At 33.3% G+C, this 22507-nt stretch overlaps 3 protein-coding genes across 6 annotated transcripts in view; 1 reads left to right on the top strand and 2 right to left on the bottom strand.

Moving 5' to 3' along the window:
* Positions 1–1925: 1925 nt before the first annotated feature.
* Positions 1926–6168, top strand: mtm (phosphatidylinositol-3-phosphate phosphatase). Of its 2 annotated transcripts, XM_029308579.2 has the most exons (10): positions 1926–2025; positions 2614–2848; positions 2947–3054; positions 3337–3789; positions 3941–4388; positions 4458–4633; positions 4715–4822; positions 4947–5131; positions 5210–5414; positions 5856–6168. In XM_029308579.2, the coding sequence occupies exons 2-10, from the start codon at positions 2723–2725 to the stop codon at positions 6006–6008; spliced, it is 1962 nt and encodes a 653-aa protein (XP_029164412.1). In that variant the 5' UTR covers positions 1926–2025; positions 2614–2722; the 3' UTR covers positions 6009–6168. The 2 variants fall into 2 exon arrangements, with proteins under 2 accessions (XP_029164412.1, XP_029164413.1); XM_029308580.2 differs by lacking the exon at positions 2947–3054.
* A 156-nt stretch (positions 6169–6324) lies between these two features.
* Positions 6325–13459, bottom strand: LOC114935676 (nose resistant to fluoxetine protein 6). The gene is made up of 13 exons (XM_029308578.2): positions 12812–13459; positions 10762–11006; positions 9430–9620; positions 9125–9225; positions 8661–8885; positions 8343–8556; positions 7970–8135; positions 7792–7871; positions 7614–7709; positions 7407–7536; positions 7019–7193; positions 6691–6833; positions 6325–6601 (listed from the first exon to the last, which is right to left on the bottom strand). Exons 1-13 carry the CDS (start codon positions 13047–13049, stop codon positions 6437–6439), a joined length of 2169 nt encoding a protein of 722 aa, XP_029164411.1. The 5' UTR covers positions 13050–13459; the 3' UTR covers positions 6325–6436.
* Positions 13460–17117: 3658 nt separating this feature from the next.
* LOC114935608 (uncharacterized) overlaps positions 17118–22507 on the bottom strand; it is a 72919-nt gene continuing 67529 nt past the window's right edge. For all 3 annotated transcript variants that reach the window (XM_085481530.1, XM_029308482.2, XM_029308483.2), the window contains 2 exons: positions 21826–22031; positions 17118–21286 (listed from right to left, as the gene is read on the bottom strand). In XM_085481530.1, coding sequence (XP_085337656.1) covers positions 21165–21286; positions 21826–22031 — 328 coding nt within the window. In that variant the 3' untranslated portion in view covers positions 17118–21164. The remainder of the gene's footprint in view (positions 21287–21825; positions 22032–22507) is intronic.

Here is a 22507-nt window from a genome sequence, read left to right as displayed (position 1 = left end):
TTGCCTACCTAAGTCTACCTAGGAAATCAACTGAAATATATTTCTCCTTGATATAGGTCGTGTCATGTATATCTTTTACAATTTTGTGTAGAAATTGCTTCAAATTCTTTAAAAGTTTCTCTTAACGATAAGCTTTAGACTACATTTTTCTTTTGGTTCAAATTTTAAATAATAGAGATTCTATTATCTATCTATAGCTATTATTGAAAATTTAATTCCAATTGCATAATTAATAATATTTTATCAGCAATGTTTCTTATAACTTTTTTTACAAAAAGTATAAAATTTATTTTAAAGATATTCTAATAATCGAGAAGAATAAATTTTAATTAAAAAGATTTATGAATATAATTTGACAGATATATTTTGTACATGACCGAGATATTAAACCATTTTTTTCTTTTGGTTTAAATTTTAAATAATAGTTTTATTAGCTATCTATTATTAAAAATTTAATCCCAATTGCGTAATTAATAATACTTTATCAGTAATGTTCCTTATAACTTTTTTTTGCAAAAAGTATAAAATTTATTTCAAAGATATTTTAATAATCGGGAAGAATAAATTTTAATTGAACAGGCTTATGTGAATATAATTTGATACATTTATATATGACCAAGGTATTTAAAATTTTCTTTCTTTTGATTCAAATTTTAAATAATAGAAAGTTCTATTATCTCTCTATTATTAAAAATTTAATCCCAATTGCATAATTAATAATACTTTATCAGCAATGTTTCTTATAATTTTTTTTCAAAAAGTATAAAATGTATTTCAACGATAAGAATAAATTTTAATTGAACACGCTTATGAATATAATTTGATACATTTATATATGACCGAAATATTTTAAATGCAATTCTCTGAATTGGTTTTTTCCACGTTTCGTTACATAGAAGAGGACCTTGCTTTATTAAAATATTATTTTTTTCGAAGCACCTTAAAGACTTCAGACAATGAATTTAATACTCATCGATCCGTTCACAAGTCGTTCGGCACTCACGCGAAGTTGTGACGTCCATCAGAGCGAATAACAAGAGCAGCGAACAGAGTCCGGCGTGTAATCCGATTTGACACTTAATAAGATTTAGGCATCCCGGAACCCGTACGATACGGATGTAATCGCATTTCGCCAAAGGATGATAGAGGCGAGCACGTGCCTGTATTGTGTGGGATTTTTTCTTTTTCTCAAATCAAAACGAATTGACTCATTATACATTATGACGTCACGTTGAAATGAATTTGTTGTCGAAATTTGCCGAGAAATGCATTTATCGAGGCCGCTTATCGAGCGATTTCTTAACGAAGAATTATTTGTCCATGAAGATGTTTTCTTCGCAACTTTTAATAAATCGGTCTCTTTCTAAAATGATTGTGTTGCGAATTTGTATCAGAAAAAAAGAATTGTGTCAACTTTAAAGCATATCGATATGATTGTAAAATTTATTATTTCATTACATATATATATATATATATATATATATATATATATATATATATATCTTGGAGCGATTTTTCGTTCATAAATCTGGAGCTCATTAAATCATGAGCTTCCAATTTAAATAAAACATATTTTTGTTTATATTTACGGTGACTTATACATTAGGTCCAGATCGTTATTTAGTAAAACAAACCTCTTCGTCCAACGAGAGTGTATATCTCACGTGAAATGATCGGAATTCTATAATTTTTCAGTCTTACCTTAATATAGAACCCGCGTTTGCGGAGAAAAAAAATGTTTACTTACCTCGCGAAATGTTTCAATCAGCTGTTGCATGATCCTCAAAAAAGAATTTCTGGATACTCGCGTTGCTACTCGCGTATTTTCCTCCGAACAATTTCACGCGATCACGTGACGTCGAGAAATCGAGAATCGAGAGATCGATAAATCGAGGATCGAGAGCAGCGTCACCTGTCAGCGATTATTTGCAAGATGGCGGCGTCTGTCAAAAGTACACTGTTGCGCTGACAGGAGGGACGGACGGTCCTAAGATATGAGTATTATATAAAGTACGCGTTAGACAGGTTCGTATTCGATTTGTTTCTTTAGAGATCGAAGCGACCGAGACTTCCGCATGTCTCGATGAACGATAAAAGTGAATTCCATTCCGGGCGTGGCACGACACGATTCCGGTCTCTCGAATCGTTCCTTCAAATTTTTTCGTTGCCCGTAAATTTTCTATGTAACTCGCGACGTATTTTAATGTAATCTCGTTAATGTAACGCTCGAAATCATCCTCCCTCGACGTTGTTTTATTCGTTATATTATTTCGCGAACCTTGTCAGGTTATGTCTCGCGGAAGTTTAAATTCTCGACACGTAGAGAACCGCTTCCACGGCTTATGTTTTTTATTTTATTTATTTGTGCTTGGACTTGACAAGTAAATTCTTTGTCCGATTTAATAATATTTAATATTCAGACAGTGTGTCGTTGTTATTTTGTTGAATTTAATTTCACTCGACAAGTAAATTCTCTGCTCGATTTAATAATATTTAATATTTGGACAGTGTCGTTGTTATTTTGATTAATTTAATTTTTGAAATTACTCGGAAGAAGTTTATTATTAATGGTTTATTTTCACCATATTTCAAAATATAATTTATTATGTACAGGTGCAAATAGACTGTACTAATCCTACGGATTAATAGTGAATAAAACTACAAATACAAGAATGTCGTTGCAACGAAAGTAGAAAAATTTGGAGCTACCTTTGATACAAGTATGGAAAAGAGGGGCAGTGCAGAGCTTCTTAGTGCGGAGCAAAGTAACTCGAAGAATGCCAGTTCAGATTCCCTCAACTCAGACAGCAAGAGCAGTTCGCTTAATTCGAAAATGGGCCAAGAATCGGTATGAATGAGATTGTTAATAGTGACTAAAAATTAAGACAAATAATATATACATCACTCTATTTATTGAACTTTGAAATGGATCTGCAATTTCTTTAGGAGAGTTGGGATAAAGCGTCACATTCAAAAAGTTTTTCCTCAAGCTCTACTTCAACAGATAATAATATAGTCTCTGCTCTAGAGGCTAAAAAAGATAATCAAGTAAAAGTGAGTTTTATAGCGAATTTCAAAGCACAGCATACAGTTTTCGTTCTTTTTCCTCTTTTGTGCAATTATAGTATTTTTAATTTGTATATCTATTGATAAAAGAGCATTTGTGTTAAAATGTAATATGTTCTGTTGTGTAAAAAATATTTCCCTATTATTTCACTTTTACTTTACGATATATTTACTTGTCATCATTTTATTCTGTTGAAGTTATGCTAGAAAATCCTTACTCTTACATTGCGTGTCTGTGTAATTAGTAAATTATTTTGTTATTCTGATTAGAATTTGTCTGGAGGGGATACGGGACCACCACTCCTGAATGGAGAACGAATGCAAGGAATTCCGCACGAAGTCACATATTTGTGTCCTTATTCGGGACCTGCCAGGGGGATTCTTAGTGTTACAAACTACAAGCTCCATTTTCGTAGTATAGATCGAGAAACGCCTTACATTGTTGAAGTGCCGTTGGGCGTCGTCAGCCGAATTGAAAAAGTCGGCGGTGCGTCGAGTAGAGGAGAAAATTCTTACGGGATCGAAATATTTTGTAAAGACATGAGGAATCTCAGATTTGCACACAAGCAAGAGAATCATTCCAGACGAGATGTGTTCGAGAAGCTACAACAGTATTCCTTTCCATTATCTCACAAGTTACCTTTGTTTGCCTTTGAATACTCCGAGTCGTTTTCTGAAAATGGTTGGAATGTTTACGAGCCTATCGCAGAGTTGAAAAGAATGGTATGTAACAATACATATCGAGAAACGTGATGCTCAATCTAAAATTTGAAGCTACTTCAAAAGTACATACGTTTTGTAAATACAAATTATTCATTTAATTTGACAAACATTGATTAACAACTCGTCTATTTATTTTTTCCTCGAATTTCAGGGTGTAAATAATGATATGTGGAAGATATCCAAAATCAACGACACGTATTCGCTATGCGACAGTTATCCAGCTGTCTGGGCAGTGCCTGCTGCGGCGACCGACGAGGATCTTCAAGCATCCGCCTCTTTTAGAAGTAGATTTAGATTGCCGGTTCTCTCGTGGATCCATCCGGAAAGCCAAGCGACGATAACTCGTTGCGCACAGCCACTAGTAGGCGTCGGCGGTAAACGGAGTCGCGAGGACGAGAGGTACGTCCAGCTGATAATGGACGCCAACGCACAAAGTCATAAACTCTTCATCATGGACGCGCGGCCGATGCCAAACGCGATAGCGAATAAGGCGAAAGGCGGCGGATATGAGAGCGAAGACGCTTATCAGAACGCGGAATTGGTCTTTCTCGATATTCACAATATACATGTTATGAGGGAAAGTCTCAGAAAGTTAAAAGGTATCAGAACTTATCTATATTAACGTTTTTATTTTTATACATATATATATGTATGTTCTAAATTTTTAGAATTATGTTTCCCTACAATCGATGAAGCTCGATGGTTGTCTGGCATAGAATCAACAATGTGGCTCAAACATATCAAGTGTGTTCTCGCTGGGGCTGTGAGAATTGTGGATAAAGTCGAGAATCATAAGACCTCTGTTCTAGTTCACTGTTCCGATGGTTGGGATCGAACAGCACAGGTAAATTCTCTTTAATTCTAACATATTTAACATTATTATTTAAAAATTTGCATTTATTACATATTGTACTTCTTTTTTTAGCTTACAGCTCTCGCAATGTTAATGTTAGATCCATATTATAGAACGGTCAAGGGATTCGAGGTACTAATAGAAAAGGAGTGGCTTAGTTTTGGGCACAAATTTCAACAGGTATCACGATACCAAACTCTTTTAAAGTTGTCTCTCTATGGAGAAGGCAATGATTTGTAAACATTTCTACGGTATCTTATATTACTGTCATGTCTATAATTAATGATGATTAAAATTTTTTTAGAGGATAGGCCACGGAGATGAACATCACAGCGATGCGGATAGATCGCCGGTGTTTCTACAATTTATCGATTGCGTATGGCAAATAACGCGACAATTCCCCAACGCTTTCGAATTCAACGAACATTTCTTAATCACTATAATCGATCATCTCTATTCTTGCCGATTCGGCACATTCTTGTTCAGCAGGTATATATTATATTATATATTATATAGCTTTATCTTACAATGTTTTCGAGAATTACATCTCATTAACATCATTTACAGTGAACGGGAAAGGATACACGAACAAGTGAAGCAAAGAACAGTCTCTCTCTGGTCGTATACCAACAGTCAATTACCTCTCTACCTGAATCCGCTTTATCGTTCTGGCACGAATTATCAGCTTGTCCTAATGCCAGTCGCGAGTATGCGGTATATCAAACCATGGAAGAGTCTTTATTGCAGATGGAACCCCAGTATGCGACAGCAGGTATGTTAAAATATGAGATTATTTCAACAAAGGATTTACGAATCAGGCAAATATCCTGGTTAAAGCTCCTCGCCAATCGTGTTGGAATTGTGACATCAAAGGCAAGAAAATACATGCTAAAAATTCTGAGATGCCATTTCAAAATAAAAAGATATTTCGGTGAAACAGATTGGATTCGGTGAAAATAATTGCACAAAGTCCGATATTACGATCATTTTACGATTTAATGATTGACTGTCAAGGGAAAGGAACAGTTTTCGAGGTGTTTTAAAAGTGTGCTAAAGCCATCTGAAATAGTGTTTTACATCGAAATATCTTTTCATTTAAAAATTGCATCTGAGAGATTTCAGCGCGTGCTTTCTCGCCTCTGACGTCATAATTTAACACGATCGCGGCGAGAACCCGGGAGCTTTGAAACACGCGTACTCGTCTCTGCTTAAGGATCCGGTCTATCAAAGAACGAGGGAGCTTCTAGTCTTGAAAGAGCAGCTCGAGAAACAATTGGAGGAAGGTAGGCGTGAACAGGCGTCTAGAGCGAATCGGTCTGTAACTTCGCCGGCGCCACCCAGGATACATTCCCCGGTTCACACATAGCGTCGTTGGAAACTTGGATCGTCTGATAATCTTTGTAGTTTTGTAAATGAGCTATAAACTCTTGGTCTACTCGAGCCAGTATAAGATATTTTGACTGATTCCGCTTGTGGATGCTATGTACAATACGCCCACACTCGATAAAGATAAATCTAGACTCGTATGCGCATTTGTCTGCAGTTCAATGAATTCATCGCAACCGTAAGTTAAGTGCAACGCTCCTTCCAATTGCAATTTAAACACCAATGTAAACTAATATACCCGGCCTTATCCCATTCATCGATATATCGAGATTTCGCATAAACAGCGGAATAATATCTCAGGTTTAAAAAGTCGAGTTTATTTTTTTATCCGAAATGTAATTTTCCAAGAGATGCAACATTAATTCAACTACTTACGCTAATTACGGATTAACGATATTATAGTATTTCTCACAATTTCGTACGTGAAATTACAATCTCGTGCCCCCTACTTTTCCTTTTGCTGCGAGATTGTATTAGCATTCGCAATAGCATGATGAACGGCGCTTCTGCCATTAAGGATAACACATAAGCGCAGAGGTAGCTAATTACAACTTGTCCCATAAACATAGTTGCCTGAAAACAAAAAATTGAAATAATAAGCTTTGCTGATAACGAACGTTCTTTAAAAAAACTTTTTTTTTAAGACTTTTACATATATTTACCAAGGACAGATACTCCAAATGAACTGTTGTTTCGTTGTGCAGACGAATCGAGTGTATGATGAAAGGATTCAAAAGGTAAGCACAATATGTAAGTCTGCTAAGAGGAATCCAGACTTTGAACGATAGCACTTTCTTGACGATACCTGTAAATAGGGACCGTTTTAGGTGTAATCAGAAAATATTTTTCTAAATTGAATTACGTGTCATTTGTTCTAACAACGCTCGTTGGAAGCGTGATTAAAATTGAAATTAAACACAAGTGAATGCTATTACGATAACTTTTGTGTATGCAGATTTGTTGACAAAATTGATCAGTAAATGAACCAACCTCCGTGTTTAGTGGAACACACTATGACAATCCATGCTATACCTATTGCCCAAACTGTCCTGCTTAACGCAACATAGATAGCAGCTGACAAAATAGATATGTTGCGTTCATAAAGACCGAATAATACGAAAATGTTGCAAGAGCTGCCGAGGCACCAACATAAAATTAAAGTTGGCTGAAATTTACGTAAAATATTATTGTGCAATGAGAGTAATTATATAAGAGCTAAGTTAGAGCTAAACATAATTTTTTTCTTTGTATCTTTTTGTAACTCAAAGTGACTCATTGATAAGTTCTCTCTTTCTATCAGAGTATAGATATTATTTTATTTCAATGATTTGACTTTTTTAACGTCAAATTTGCATAAGTAATATAAATCATACTTTACCCTCTTAAAGGTCAGTCTTTTGTTTAGTCGTGTTAAAATGTAAGCTGCAATAGTTCCAATAATATATGGACCTATTCTTACCCACGGTGGATAGTACAAAACATCTATAAGTCTGTACTGTTCGCTTAATCTGTAAGAATAAAAAGAGCATTTATTTAATTAATTAGTCTCATGAAAAAAAAATAATTAATAGAATATTTCTCTCACATCGGAACGTATTCGTGGATGTATGAAATATAACCGCTGAGTACAATCGAGCCTATTAAAAGTGAGACCAATATGAATGCAGCTGTGTAAAAGTATCTGAAAAAAATTCGCAAGCCGTATTTATTCAAATATATCGTGTGATCGTGCCATATACAGTTTAAACAATCGGTTGGCTTACATGGTAGATAAAATCAGTAGCGCTATATTGATTATAAAGAATTGCATATCATTAGCCACGTACCAGCTCCAACTCATACACTGCAAGAAGAGATATAATTTGTGCTTATATAAGATTTTTTCGTCATCTTTCCGATTTTAATGTCAGATTGATTTTAATCAAATCATGTTTTGCGTACCAACTCTTTGCGATCGAACATATTATTTATGTACAAGAGATTTCTCCACCAATATTTCGCACAAGTTTCATGCGGTCTCTCGTCTATGTAAAATTGCGAGGTCTTGTTGTACCAACCCGAGTTCAATTGCAGTATTCCCACCATCATCATGAAAGCCGGTGTCAGCCTTGAAATAAATCATTTCAGGTTTACTAAGATTACGTAAAGGTTTACAAAGATTACATAAACTTTACATTATTTAATCCATATGTTGAATATGATTTTAAGTCATTGTGCCTTGTTCTCTTATTTGACTCATCACTAATTCGCTTATTTTATGGTCTTTGTCTATTCATGCAAATCGCAAGATAACGAGACGGGAAAGGAGACATACCGGATAAATCTTCTTGTGGAGAAGAGAAAGAACTCATTTATCTTCGCTTTGCAATTAATCGGTTCGATTCGTTCTTTGCTCGCTGCGTTCTTCAGATATAAATAAGCCACCAGGAAGCCGCTTATAAAGAAATATGTGTCGACCGAGATGGTTGCGTTGTTCAATATCTGAATTGCCCAGCCTTTAGTGATTCTCCAAGCCCACGTTTTATTGTCTAATATGTAACAACGAAAAATTCTCGTTAATATATGTTATAAAAAAATGAAGACTCACGCACAGAAGAAAAATTGCATTATTGATTTTCTTCAAATCACTTGCCGAGATAATCCATCGTGTATAATATGCTGTGAGCCATGATTACCCAAAGCATGCTTAAAAATTTTAAGCCATGAAGAACGCCCATTTCCTCATCCGCATTTGTGTTAAATATCGCTTTCGAATTTGCATAAACGGAGAAACATACTAGCACTTTTCCGATCATTCTATTTTCCTGATGCAAAGACGAATCTGCCATTTCCATTTCCTCGGTTATGTTTTCGCCATCTAAATCGTACATAATTCGGAATGTTTAATATACATTTAATAGAAAAATCACAATACTTAAATTAAATAATGAAATATCAAAAAATTATCTTCTTTTCCATTAAGTTACAGTTGTTTATATTTATTATGTATTGATACATATATACACGAAAAAAATGTTTTGCTAACTTTTATTAAAATAATGTAAACTAATTGACTTGAAAAAAAGATTAAGAAATTTTTGGATGTGTGATACTCACTAGTTTTAATTTGATTCTTTGCTTTTAAATATTTTTGATATACGAATATATCATATATCGTTCCAATTATCATCAAGGAAAAAGTAAGTGCTAAAACGATACTGCAATCATAAAATTAGTATATACACAAAGTATGTATGCAAAGTATAAATTGTTCTTTTTTTTCTTTGTCATTACCTTTTAAACTTTTTTGAGAGCTAGATAAAATTTTGCCTCCATATCATTATTATATAATCGTAATATATTAGCGTAATATATATTATATTTATTTTGTTAATTACTAGTTTTGTGCATTTTTGACGTACCAGATAAGCATCCCATCATTCAATAACCATTGGTAATCATTCTTTACATCTTTAACTTCGACTAGCTTGAAATCCATGGAATAGAGATCATTAATTGAGAAAACTCTATCGCGAAACATCATTTCCAGAATGAAGCTTAGTTCGCTAATAGAGCAAGATGCTGGTAAACAGAGACCGAGTGTAATTAAATCCTAAAGAAAGATTTCTTTTATAGTAGGCTTAATATACATTTTGTGTATGTTGTATTAGAGAGAGAGAGAGAATCTAGATTTTTAAAATTTTTATATTAAAACTTTAAATTGTGAATGATATATAAACTGAACAACGAAGAATTTATTCTAAATCTATTATTAATTTATAGTTTTTATGTTTCCAGTTATTTTATTACATCATTTATATTGTATGTTATATATATCTTCTAAAAGAAATTTATTTATATATAAATCTGTTAATATAAATTACCATTTTTTTCTCGCTTTTAAAGAAGTTACTCAAACTTTTATATTGTTAATTTTTATAAATACACCATTGTTTGTTATATAATTAATTACTAAGTTTAATTGATATTTATTTTATTAATATTACGTTATATTTTTGTACAAATAATGTTACGTAAAGTAACGTAACGTAATGTTTGTAGAAAGATATGTAAAAATTTGAATGTTAATTTAGAAGAAGAAAAAATACGGCATATATAATTCCTTGTTTCTAAGAATTAATCTCTTCTTGCAAAGATGGACCTACGTATATACATACATATATATATATATATATATATATATATATATATATATATATATATGACTCATTATTTGTTCGACAGAAAGATTTGTCTAATCTTTGGAAACATTACAAGTGTGAATATACAATTACAGTGTGTTATGATTTTGACAAGTTTGTTTACCACTAATAAGTAGTATGTTAATTTTAATGCACTATTTCTAACTTTCTCTTTTTACGATTTGTGGTATTACCACAAACTACTTTATTTTAAAGATTAGACTAAAGTTGTATTCAGACTGTCAGCGCGAAACCCGTTTGCAGCAATATTGGTTAACGACAACTTAAATTACTTTAATTTTCTCGCGCTGATTAAGCTACGCCTATAATCAAGAAAGACGTAAAGAAAGAAACGAGAAATCTAGGATTGGCTAACCACAGAGATAGAGAAATACTTTATTGCAACTCGGCGATAAAATAAAAATTGAAAAATCTGAGTAAATTCTCTCTCGCTGGTTTCAATAAATTAATATATAAATTGATATGTTTTCTAGCCAGTCTTTCTATCTCTCTTTTTTTTCTCTCTCATCTAATAAAGATCTGTAAACTTACTTCGTTGGGTACATTCACATGATATTGAAGAGTACTGTTGTGTGTGAAATAAGCCATGAAGTAAGACACTTCGAAAGGCGGGAACTCCTTTTGCGGATCACGATATAAAGAATTATTCAATAAATCTTTTTCTAAAAGCACTAGAGGATCTCTGTTCATTGTGTCGTAGCACTGATTGTGGCTGCCTAGCCAAAAATTATTTCCATAGAGGAAGCCCGATCGAAATCGGCCGCTAGAATCCAACACTTGAAAATAAAAAATAAATCATCCTTAAACTTCCTCCCAGAAAAACACTCGTCATTTGTTCTCTGCTGTATCATAAAATTATGTTCCATGTAAGATAGTAATTATGAATAATTATTATCAAAAAATTATATATATATAATCTCGAAGGAATAGCATTATTTTGCATCCTTAGACATGCATTCAAGAAATGCAATTAAAAAAAATCAAAACGAAAATGATTAATAAGGAATTGTTATAATACAACAACGTACTCGTCTCTTTATTATAAAAAAATTATATATATATATATATATATATATATATATATATATATATAATCTCGAAGGAATAGCATTATTCTGCATCCTTAGACATGCATTCAAGAGATGCAATTAAAAAAAATCAAAACGAAAATGATGATTAATAAGGAATTGTTCTAATACAACAACGTACTCGTCTCTTTATTATCAAAAAATTATATATATATATATAATCTCGAAGGAATAGCATTATGCTGCATCTTTAGACATGCATTCAAGAGATGCAATTAAAAAAATCAAAACGAAAATGATGATTAATAAGGAATTGTTCTAACACAACAACGTACACGTCTCTTTACTTATTATTACGAAATAATATTATTAACTAAAATAATACCGGCTAGGCGACGATGTATTTGACGAATTACGATGATTTATTTATACTAACTTTCGCCTAGAATATTTCTCACGTGAGCAGGCAATGACAGTGTTAAAAGATATTCCAGACACACGTAAAAGGAGCGTGTCTATCGGATATATAACTTTGTGTATTTAGAAAAGAGTGTGTGTACACTCTCGGCTAATGTACCGATGTTCGAACATTAATAGATACGCACGTGTTTCAATTGACTAGGAGATACATGATCCTCGAAATGAAATGAGAGAAAATCGTACGGTATGCACGCGCGTAACGAATGCTTTTCCCCTGGCACACGCGTGTGACTAGGAAACATGTTCCTTGTGTAACGCACGAAGAAAGTTGATTCGGCGAGTTGCTCTAATGAAAAATCGCGCGCCCTGACATAATCGCGCCGATAATGGATTTATATGTATTATAAAATGCGTTACATAACGATTGAACTAGTTACCTTTGGAATGCGGCTCGTACACTTCTAATAACCGGAAAATTCTCCAATTGAGGCCATATTCAGACTTGATTATGATTAAGTAATAGACGATTTTTATCGAATTAGCTCGTTTAAATATCGTAATATCTTTACTTATAGGTCAGTTCATATCCTACTTAAGAACATAGAGAGAGAGAGAAGGAGAATATATCATTTATATTTATTACGCGAAATTTTTTTATCATTTGCGAAGTCTATAATTTGCAAAATCTCTGAAATTTTATTTTAATGTGTATGTATTAACTCCCAGAAATTCTTTAAGACATATTGTTTAAGAAATTTTATGACATGATATCCAAAAGACATCTTAAAGATGTCTTATGTGCCAATTTTGGACATGATGCTGTGTTTAAAAAGGATTTTTAAATCAACAGTTTCATAAAATAGAGAAGATGTCTGAAGTAATTTTTGTTTCGTGGCATAGATATAATTCGTCACAATGATAATTACACAAAACATCAATTGGAATTTAATTCTCCGTTTTTCTCGCAAATAAAAGGCGCGAGATAGATCCATAATTTCAATTAACTCTAATTATGTCAGAATTTTGACAGTTGAGCGATTCTCATCAACTTCGATTTAATATACGAGCGATCGCGTTCTTCTGGCAATTAGCTCCTCCTCGATGATTATTATATTGTCAAGGATTTTACTAACTCTTCAAACCCCAGAGTATCCGTTGCTCGATGGCGTCCCGGAAGTCCTGCAATTCCTTCCCGCATCTCGTCGAGTTGAGAAGATCGAATCTCAGAGCGAGCGCGTATGCGGGCAGAGTGCGGCTGTTAATTTCATTGTCCCTCGATATGTCAATTTGTGCGGAGGCACGATGCAACGTGAAATTTGCCCAGAGAACAATAATACATAGAACAAATAGCCGATGCGACATGGTGTGCATTTAGCACTTTGTAAACTTCCGCGAAGTCGCTCTTGTGTATTTTCGATCGCACTGCAAACTGTCAAACACCGATACCGATCGTGAAATCAATCTCGAGGCGCGAGGAAACACAGTTTCCGCGCAATTTTCGGAGCTTTTCGCTCCCTTTGTCGCGAGATGAGGTCTTCCCTTGATGAACCAAATGGGAAAATAAACGCCTCTTTAACGGAATAATGGAAAAATCGAAAATTTGTGTCTTTTTTTAGTTGAGCTTTTTAGTTAAATGCCGTTTGCGCTAAACTAACATTCGGAGTTTGGTTTGCGAATATATTCCCTTTTGATTTGCACAATAATGACGGCGCGCGCAATGATCAGCGAGATTCGCCGACCAGGAGAGAACTGGTCTACATAGGGAGAAGTTAACGTGAATTTGTAATAGAAAGCGAGACGTCCCCGTCGTCGACTTTTTCGCTACAAGACCCCACCACGTGTCATTTTTAACACATGGTATTATTTATGTATGTGCTGACCTTTGACGGATGTCACAATCTTGCAAAAAATTTGCAAAAAATTTACGTGAAAAAAGCACGTTTTTTTCATAAATATTTATTTAATTAATTCAAATAAACGGGAAAGACCCCTCTATAGTATACAGAAAAATACGAGAGTGACTAAATAAAAGTCAGCACTTTACAATAGGTAAACAAGATTAAATACAAATTCAAAATTAACTACAATATCGCTGAAAAGAAACGTAACTATAAAAAATAAAATAAAATAAAATAAATAAAAATATTATAATATACATATAATATTCGAAATTAAAAATAAGTTTTTTCTACTTCATCTCTCTCATTTTCTTTGTTTACTTCTCAATGTTCATAAATGATCAGCTAAATTAAAAAAAGAATCTCTTTATTTAAAAAATGATTAAAATAAATCTCTTCGTTTTTTATCTAAAATTATTACAAAAAAAAACAAATAATACATTTAAATTATTTAAATTACTATATACTTTTTGAAAATAAGAAATTAATTTTAAAATAATTTTTCTTGTTTTATTTATTATTAATTCCATATTTATGAGTAACATAAAAGTCAAATAAAAAAAATAAGTATTATATTCAATGAATAAATATTAAAATAAATGTCTTCACTTTTTATCCTAAATTATTACCATAAAAATATATATATTTTAAAGGAATATAAATTTAATTATTAAATTATTTTATATTTTTGGAAATTAGTAAAAATAATTTAGAACAATTTTGTTTTGTTTTGTTTATTTATTTCCACATTTAATAATAACACTTAAAAATAAAAAAAAAAATACTATATTCAATGGATGATAGTATATTAAAATAAATCTCATTGTGTGATCTCTGAAATTTAATTATACCTCGATATGTCATAAAAATGTCGAGGACGCAGAAAAGAATAGAAGTGTTCAATATTTTTCAAACTGAAAGAAGAGAATAATTCAATAAATTAAGAAAAAAATCAAATGTCACGGCTCTCTTTTTTTGTATATCTTGCGAGAGATTAACTGATCCACAAATTTATCAAACAGATTTTTATTAAATTTTTTTTTGTAAATGTCTAAAATATCAGGATTTAAAAAACTACGATATTTATTACTACAGAGATGGAATAAATGTTGATCGGAAGATGAATAATGTTTGTTGCGTAATGTGGAAGAAAGTTAAAACGGTTTTGTTTCCGTTTTTACAAGGAACTGGAAAATAGTAGACGAAAATAACAGATTTATTTAGATTTGCGTGATTTAAAGTGTCCGCATCGTGACGAAATTCAGCGATGTATCCTTTGAAGAGTAGCGTGACTTGCAGCTAATATAGTCGCAGAATTGGACAGGAAGAGTTGAATAAATACGATGTATTCGTTATTGCACGGACATGCGTTTTACGCAAACACCTGTGCAATATCGAAGCCATACTCTATTTAAGAAAAACAATATGGCATATATTTTTTATACTATTTATATATTTCATTTATTATTTAAACACATATATGCTTTAATTCTCATCTCTCGTATTATTCGACTTATTTTTAATATTTCGCGTTTTAATAAAAAAATATTCGTTGAATAATTGTTTCTGAATTTCTCGATATATTTCGTAATTATATGACCCGGAAGTTAGTGAGATTTCACGATGAGCTTTTCTCGACGAAAGAGATGCGCGTTGACGCGAAATCGTTTCCGCGTGCATTCGTCTCGTTCCATTTAAACAAAACTTTCCGTCTGCCTCTTTATTATTATTACTGGACTAGTCGTTGGTGAAATAGTTTTCGCATACGCGAACATTTCGAGCATGCACAACAATTTTCACAGTGTAACACTTGATAAACTTCCGCATTCTATTTGTAATCGATAGTATAAATACATCTACGTACACTGTAAAAAAATTTTGTAAAATTACATTAAAAATATGTAAAATTACATAAATAATAAACATAAAATTACATAATAAATAATGAAAATGTAATCATTTCTATTATTTATCGTGTAATTTTACACTTATTATTTATGTAATTTTACATATTTTTGTGTAATATATTACATATTTTTTTACAGTGTAGCCTCATAAGTATATCAAACTCGGAGTAGTTTCGGCATAATTTTTGTTCTCTTATGGTATCGCAAAGATAAAAGATATATATTTGTTCGGCAAAACGATGGGCAAATATTGTAAGCCCGAAGGTCGAGTTCAGAAAATTTTTCTTATACTTTTTTCTTCTCGAAATATATTCAAAAACTACGCACAATATCAGCGATATAATAAATTGCCGTAAACTTTAGTCTTTTGCCCGATGAAATTATATTTATATATTTACGATAGATTAATACGCGACAATCAATAATATTTGATGACGCGATTAATCTATTATTTTAACATAGAGTATAAATTATGCGAAATGACAAGTTACGTAAAAAAAAATGTACATAACATTTATTTGTATTACGTAAAGATTTGCATACGAGCGACCAGGTAAAAATTCGCAGAATGCGTGTGATGTCAAATTAAAATAGGGGTCTCTTAATTGTAATAATGATGGGCATTACATTACGTCGTGTGAGATGATATTCAGAGAGGTTTGAATCGTTTCTCGCAACGAGTTTCACTCGAAAAACCATAATCAGCACAAGCTCGCACAATTCCTTTAGTTAGGATAATTAAATAGCATCTGTTTTTCGCACCGGTGTAAGTGCAGCGGCGAAAATTACATCGTGAAAGCGTTCGCATAACACGGCGCATAATATAGCGCGTGTCTTTGGCGGATGTATTACGTCAACGTATAGATCTGTGTCTATACTGCAGAGAAAGTGTAATGACTCTTTTCTAGTTGTCTAGGCCATCGTCCATTCTTCCGTTTTGATCGCGTGCTCACGTAAAAAAAAAAAAAGCCAAGCTGGTCCGACAAGAAAACATTCGTCGAAGCGAATTTTGCCTCCTCAAATAAAATCGGCACAATAAGTTTGTAGTTTTGTAAAAAAAAAAATATATATATATGAAATTTTTTTTATTTTGTAGTTCGAAGAGAAATAAAACTTCTTCCAAACTCAGTGGTCGGAAACTTTCTTCTAGAACGTAAATACTAATTATCGTTACATCGAGGAATATTTCAAACTTCGAGCGATCTTGATTGCGTAAAGTCATGTAACAATAATGAAATTATGCTCTTTTCTTCTTTGGATTTTCAAAATTATATAAAGTGTATCGAAAGCATGTACACGTGTTTATTATACGTACGTATTGGGAAATTTATCAATCATCATTTTTTTAATTCACATTTGCATGCATTTGCACATAAACATAAATACATCAAATTCTTATTTTTGTAAAATTTATCTTTAAACATTATTAATACGTGTCAATGATGGATCGAGAATAAAATAATTCAACAGAATGCCGATATAAAATATCTGTTTTTCTCATATAAAAAGTAAAAAAAATGTTTAATGTAAATTATATATACATATATAATATAAATTATTATATTAATATAATTTACATATATGTTTGCCGCAAATGTGCGAGAGAGAAGGTTCTTCAATAACCGAGACAAGAGTGGTTTCCAGAATGTTATTATCAGCACATGGAAGTTTCGTATTCATCTCACAAAGTAAAGATTAGATGAAATATCAACAATTGTAAATCAGGGAAGACGGCCTCGCACGCGATCCGCGGAAGCACAACCGCTGACTTTTTTGTTTATGTGTGTGTGTGTGTGTGTGTATGTATGATGTGGCCGTCTCTAAAATAAAAGTAAATTATTTTTGTTATAATACAATATATATCGATAATAATACAGGTAATAACGGTATTCTCTATTCTTACAGTATCGTGTAAAATATCACAACATTAATATCTGCCGAGCGAATGAAATGAACGATCTCCGATCGTGGTTTCTGCGAATCTTGAAATTTTTCGGCGAACGAGAAAACGGGGATACGAATTTCTCACATATCGCCATTTTATTATTTACGGTTTCACTTCTCGTCGCGACTATCTCCGAGGTGGCAATATAAAAAAAAAAAGATTTATATCCTACCTAGATGCTCCTTGTCTTAACGTAGTACGACGTACAAAAATGAGGAATTATAGTGTGTTTCTCACTCGGGAGTAAAATTTGCGCGCGAAGTTGGTTCCCCTTCGCGAGAGAAACCCCGCTCGATAAATTAATTAACGTCAATCGGCGAATGCAACACGCAATGCGGAGAAACCGTAATCGTCCTGTTATGGCGCGTATCTTATAAATAAAAGGCTCTATACGGCATATATCGAATGAAAAAGTAGCGCGTCCATACGGAAGCTTGCGGATCGACTCGGTTTTTAACTCGCAATCACTATGATTGAATATGAATAATGCAATTACTACTACTGGTGGGATCAATCTTTACGTAATGAGTGATCTTGTTTCAATTTCACGAATTTGACAATTTAAATCATATGCGAATTATTTTTATATAACAAAAAAAAAATTGAACAAAAAATACAAAATAATATATAATTATATATTTTGAGACATATTAATAATAAAGAAAAATTATACTACGTCCTTTCTTTTTAAAAATACAATTTTTTCTGTTATTTTTCAAAATATATTAAAATATCGGACTTGATCCCACCATAGCAGTAAAAAGTTAACTCGGAAGTCACTCGCGAGTGACATGATACAGACGTAATTGTATAAAATTTAAAGTGGTATCGAACGGCACTCGGATATTATTTATAAGAAGAAATATACGCACATAAAAAAAGAGAAGAAGAGAAAACGCAGCAACGGGAAGGAACGTATCGATCTATCTATAAGAAAAACAGCAACATTACAGCGTGTAATGGCCGCTCATTTTATCAAACGTGTGATTTACGATCGGGTACACGAATCTGAATCGCCAGATAGTTCGACAAATATCATCATCGCTTCTACAGTCTCTTCGAGACTGGCGCAATTAATGAACTCGATCTTGAAATCCTGAAATCGGAAAACACTTTGAAAATTCTCGGAAGGAAATCGCTCGTCGCCTGTTCAAGCGTGTTCAAGATCGATACCGAAAAACCGTACCTGCAAATGGCTTTAGAGCGTTCCGAAGAAGCGTTTGTGCATACAATTTTACATCTCCGCGTTAAAAGTTTCTGACTCCTCGCTTACCGTATTGGAATTGTGACGTCAGAGGCGAGAAAACACACGCTAAAAATCTTAGCTGTCATTTCGAAATAACAAGATATTTCGAAACAGCACTTCAGATTAGCTTTAGCACACTCTTAACTTTCCCCTTTATGATCAATCTACAGTTGTAACATGATTGTAATATGAGGCCCAATATGTCATTCCGCATGACAAAGTCTGATATTGCGATTATTTTACGGCTGTTGATTGACTATCAAAAGAAAAGAATAGTTTTCGAGGTATTTTAATAGTATTTCATCGAAATATCTTTTCATCTAAAAATGGCGCGCAAGAATTTTTAGCGTGTGCTTTGTCGCCTCTAACATGACAATTCTAATATCTGGGTTTGTGAGGACCCAGAAGCCTTTATTCTCTTTCTTTTTTTCTCTCTGCGACGAACCGCAAAGACCGAAACACTCAGACTAATTTGCGAAACGGACCTTGCGGACGCTGGAAGTACTCGCTATTCTGTTAAACCAATTCAGACACACGCCTTTCACAATTTCTCTCATTCTGTAAGACATACGAAAAACTCCCCCAAAGCGACACACGCAAACATGCATACACATACGCACACTCGCATGCACGCAACACGTGTTTTTGCATACTTTTTGATACATCAGCGCAATATACAGTAGCACTTATAGATTATTCGAATACGGAGAGAATGCATGTATATAACATCAGCGATTTAGCTACATAACAGTTACTACGGCTATATATACAGATTACTCTACTGGGTAGAGCCGGTCACGTGCCAATCGAAAAATTCACCGGGCCTTTGGAGAAGGTTCGACGAAACGAAGATCCACATCCTTCGTCGAACACGATAATAAAATAATGGTACGTAAAATATATTCAGTCGTGAAACATTTATACAGAAAAAAATGTCTCCAAGTTTATATATTTCCACCAAAGAATAGAGTTTAGAAATCTACTAAAATCCACAAAATGTTTCAGGAAGGATCATAACACTGTGCCCTATTTTCTCAAAGCAAAGATATTTGAAAGCAATATATCATACAGAGATTATAAATCTACTTTTTGTAAATCTACTTTGTAAGTTCACAAATATGTATATATATACATTGCATAATATCTGAAAAATTATAAATTTACATTAGTCTCTTTGACTGACTGCTTCGTTTACTTCAGCTCAGTTAAAGTTTCATCTTTCGGCTCGTCACTCGAACGTTTATTTAATTAATTAATTACACGCAGTAACTTCGTAAAAAAATAAGGAAAGAGCGCAACAGAAACTAATCAGAGAAGATTTTAAAAAAACTCTATACTGTACATTGGAAAACAAAAATACATTTTTAATGCAGAGAAATTGTAAAATATTAATTCTCAAAAGAGGTATCAGCAAAACCAACCGGACATTCTTCGTTAGACTAATATTGTTGAAAATGCTGTTGAAAATACTTTTCACTACACAATGTAACCATACGATACAGATAATATCTCTCAATTTAATGTTTCTTCATGCTTATCTTTTTGACTTTACACTGCACACATGTGACAAGATGTCGTCGCATAGCTATAGATGGAATCAAATTGGTGCTTAAGTTTTGTCTATAGATGTTATTTTCCATCGCAAAGTTTCGTCGGACCTCGACCATATTTAGCCTGTCGTTATTTCTTTTTTTTTTTTTTTTAATAACTAGTTCTTTACTACACTGTAACTCCTTCTTGGTTAAACTTTATTGACTAACGCTCCTGTCAAGCGTGAAACACACTTGACAAGGATCATTGTGCTTCGTTTCACAAGGAAGAAAATATGTATATGTATTTGTTTTTTAATTAGTTTCGGAAACGTGCGACTATTTCGTTCGATGTTACAAACAACCAGTGTTTGTCATCGTCCTTAACTGTTTCGCACGCACGGCTGACATTACGGATAGCTGCAAGCGTGCAATTTCGTTTCGGGATTCTGGGAAAATTCGAAATCCTTGTATAAATGTTTTCTTCGAGCCGGCCGAATATTGAAACGCACGTAAACGATATCTCGCGAGCCGCCTGATTATTATTATTAATAATTATTCACGTGCGCTCACGAAACGATTAGCGTTAGCCTCGGTCTTCCGCGAATCCATCCAATGGATTTCGTACAAAATAAGGGAACGAACGTGTTTCTTCTGAAGGATATCAGTTCGATTCACGAAAAAATTCGTCGATGCGTGTTTCTTCCTTCTTCTTATCTTTTGTAATAATTTAAAACGATCTAATAAGAGAATAATCCGGCACACAATCTTGAGAATACGATCGCGTTTGGCTGTTTCTTCCGAGTCGACGATCTCCCGTCCGTCGTCGACATCATCGTCGTCCTCTCCCTTATGACTACCGTGGCTCGTAGGTCTCGTAGACGAGCTCCGGCACCAGGGCCAACGAGAACGTGGTGCTGGTCTGTCTTGGGTATTGCCGTCTCGTAGTGATGGCTTCGTGTTACCTATTGTTCTCCTCCATCACCACCTGTTTGAACACTCCGGCAGGCATTTGGCTCTTCACCTCGTGGCTGCCAAGAGCGGTCGTCCCGTCTTTCGCGATAAAGAGTTGAAGACCGGTTGCTGTAAAAATAATTTTTTTTTTTAAATTTTATTGCAACATTTATAATCTTAAAAATTTTATAGAAATCGTTTACTACACAGAGAGAATTTTCTCTTAAAATTTACCCTGAAAATCATGATAATCGTGGGACAATATGGTATTGAACGAATTTTATAAGAGTTTGTTGATTAATATTTACCACAATAAAAATATTGATATCTACCACAATAAGATATAAAATGTACTCCATTAATTTTACTGTGTACATATTAATATCTTTTATTGTGATAAATATTAATCAGAGAAACTCCTAAAATTCTTCCAACACCATATTATCCCACGATTACCATGATTTTCAAGGTAAATTCTAAGAGAAAATTCCCTCCGTGTATAATACAATACATATATAATATAGATAGAAGAAAAAAACAAGAAATTTTTGTTCTATCCTACTAAATCCTAATCCTAAAAAAATATGTAATATACATAAATAATAATTGTAATTTTACCTATTTTTTTACAGTGTATATAAGTGTTATAAAAATGTGGAAATGCGTACTCTCGGAACTTTCGAGATCCGTCTGCTCCAGATTCGTCGCTTTAAGCAGCTCGTCGATGAGAGAGTCAGGATTCGGCCTGGTGACTTCAACTCTACAGAGGATAGGATTACCAGTACCGTCCTCCGCCTTTTTCCTACGTTCCAGCGCTGCCTTAGCACGATCCAGGGATCCAGTTTCGCTGAGACCCGAACCGCCGGAGGGATTTCTGCGAATTAATTAGATCATGATTATCCCAAGCAATTATCTTCATATTTGCTTATTATGCGACACATCTCTCATATCGAATCGCGAACACTTTGGCATAGATGGTAGAAATAAAATAATACCAATAATATCAGGAGATAAATGTGTACTGAATCCGAGAGGGGTTTACAACACTTAATTTTACTTCCCTCTTATTGCTCATTATAGAGATTATAAAAAATTGACGCGCATATTCAGGAAGAAGCTTGAATCTTCCGCTACAGCGAAATTAATCTTTCGTTTCCTTGCGGTAGAAATAAACTGTAATTACGTTACTTGCGCGTTGCACGTTTAATGAAATGATCCATCAAATCTTGCGCGAAGACAAGATTTCAGCGATTGTTCTTCTCCTCGTCGAGTTCCTAATTTTAATATAACGAATAAATTTGTTTAGAACATCTTCAACGCGTTTCTTCAACTTCGTCGTAAAGTAATATT

The sequence above is a fragment of the Nylanderia fulva genome, unplaced genomic scaffold (assembly GCF_048542155.1).
Source record: "Nylanderia fulva isolate GAGA-0341 unplaced genomic scaffold, ASM4854215v1 Scaffold18, whole genome shotgun sequence".
In the NCBI taxonomy this organism is placed as follows: domain Eukaryota; kingdom Metazoa; phylum Arthropoda; class Insecta; order Hymenoptera; family Formicidae; genus Nylanderia; species Nylanderia fulva.
Note: the sequence above shows the minus strand (reverse complement) of the source record. Positions and strands in the feature narration are given on the sequence as shown.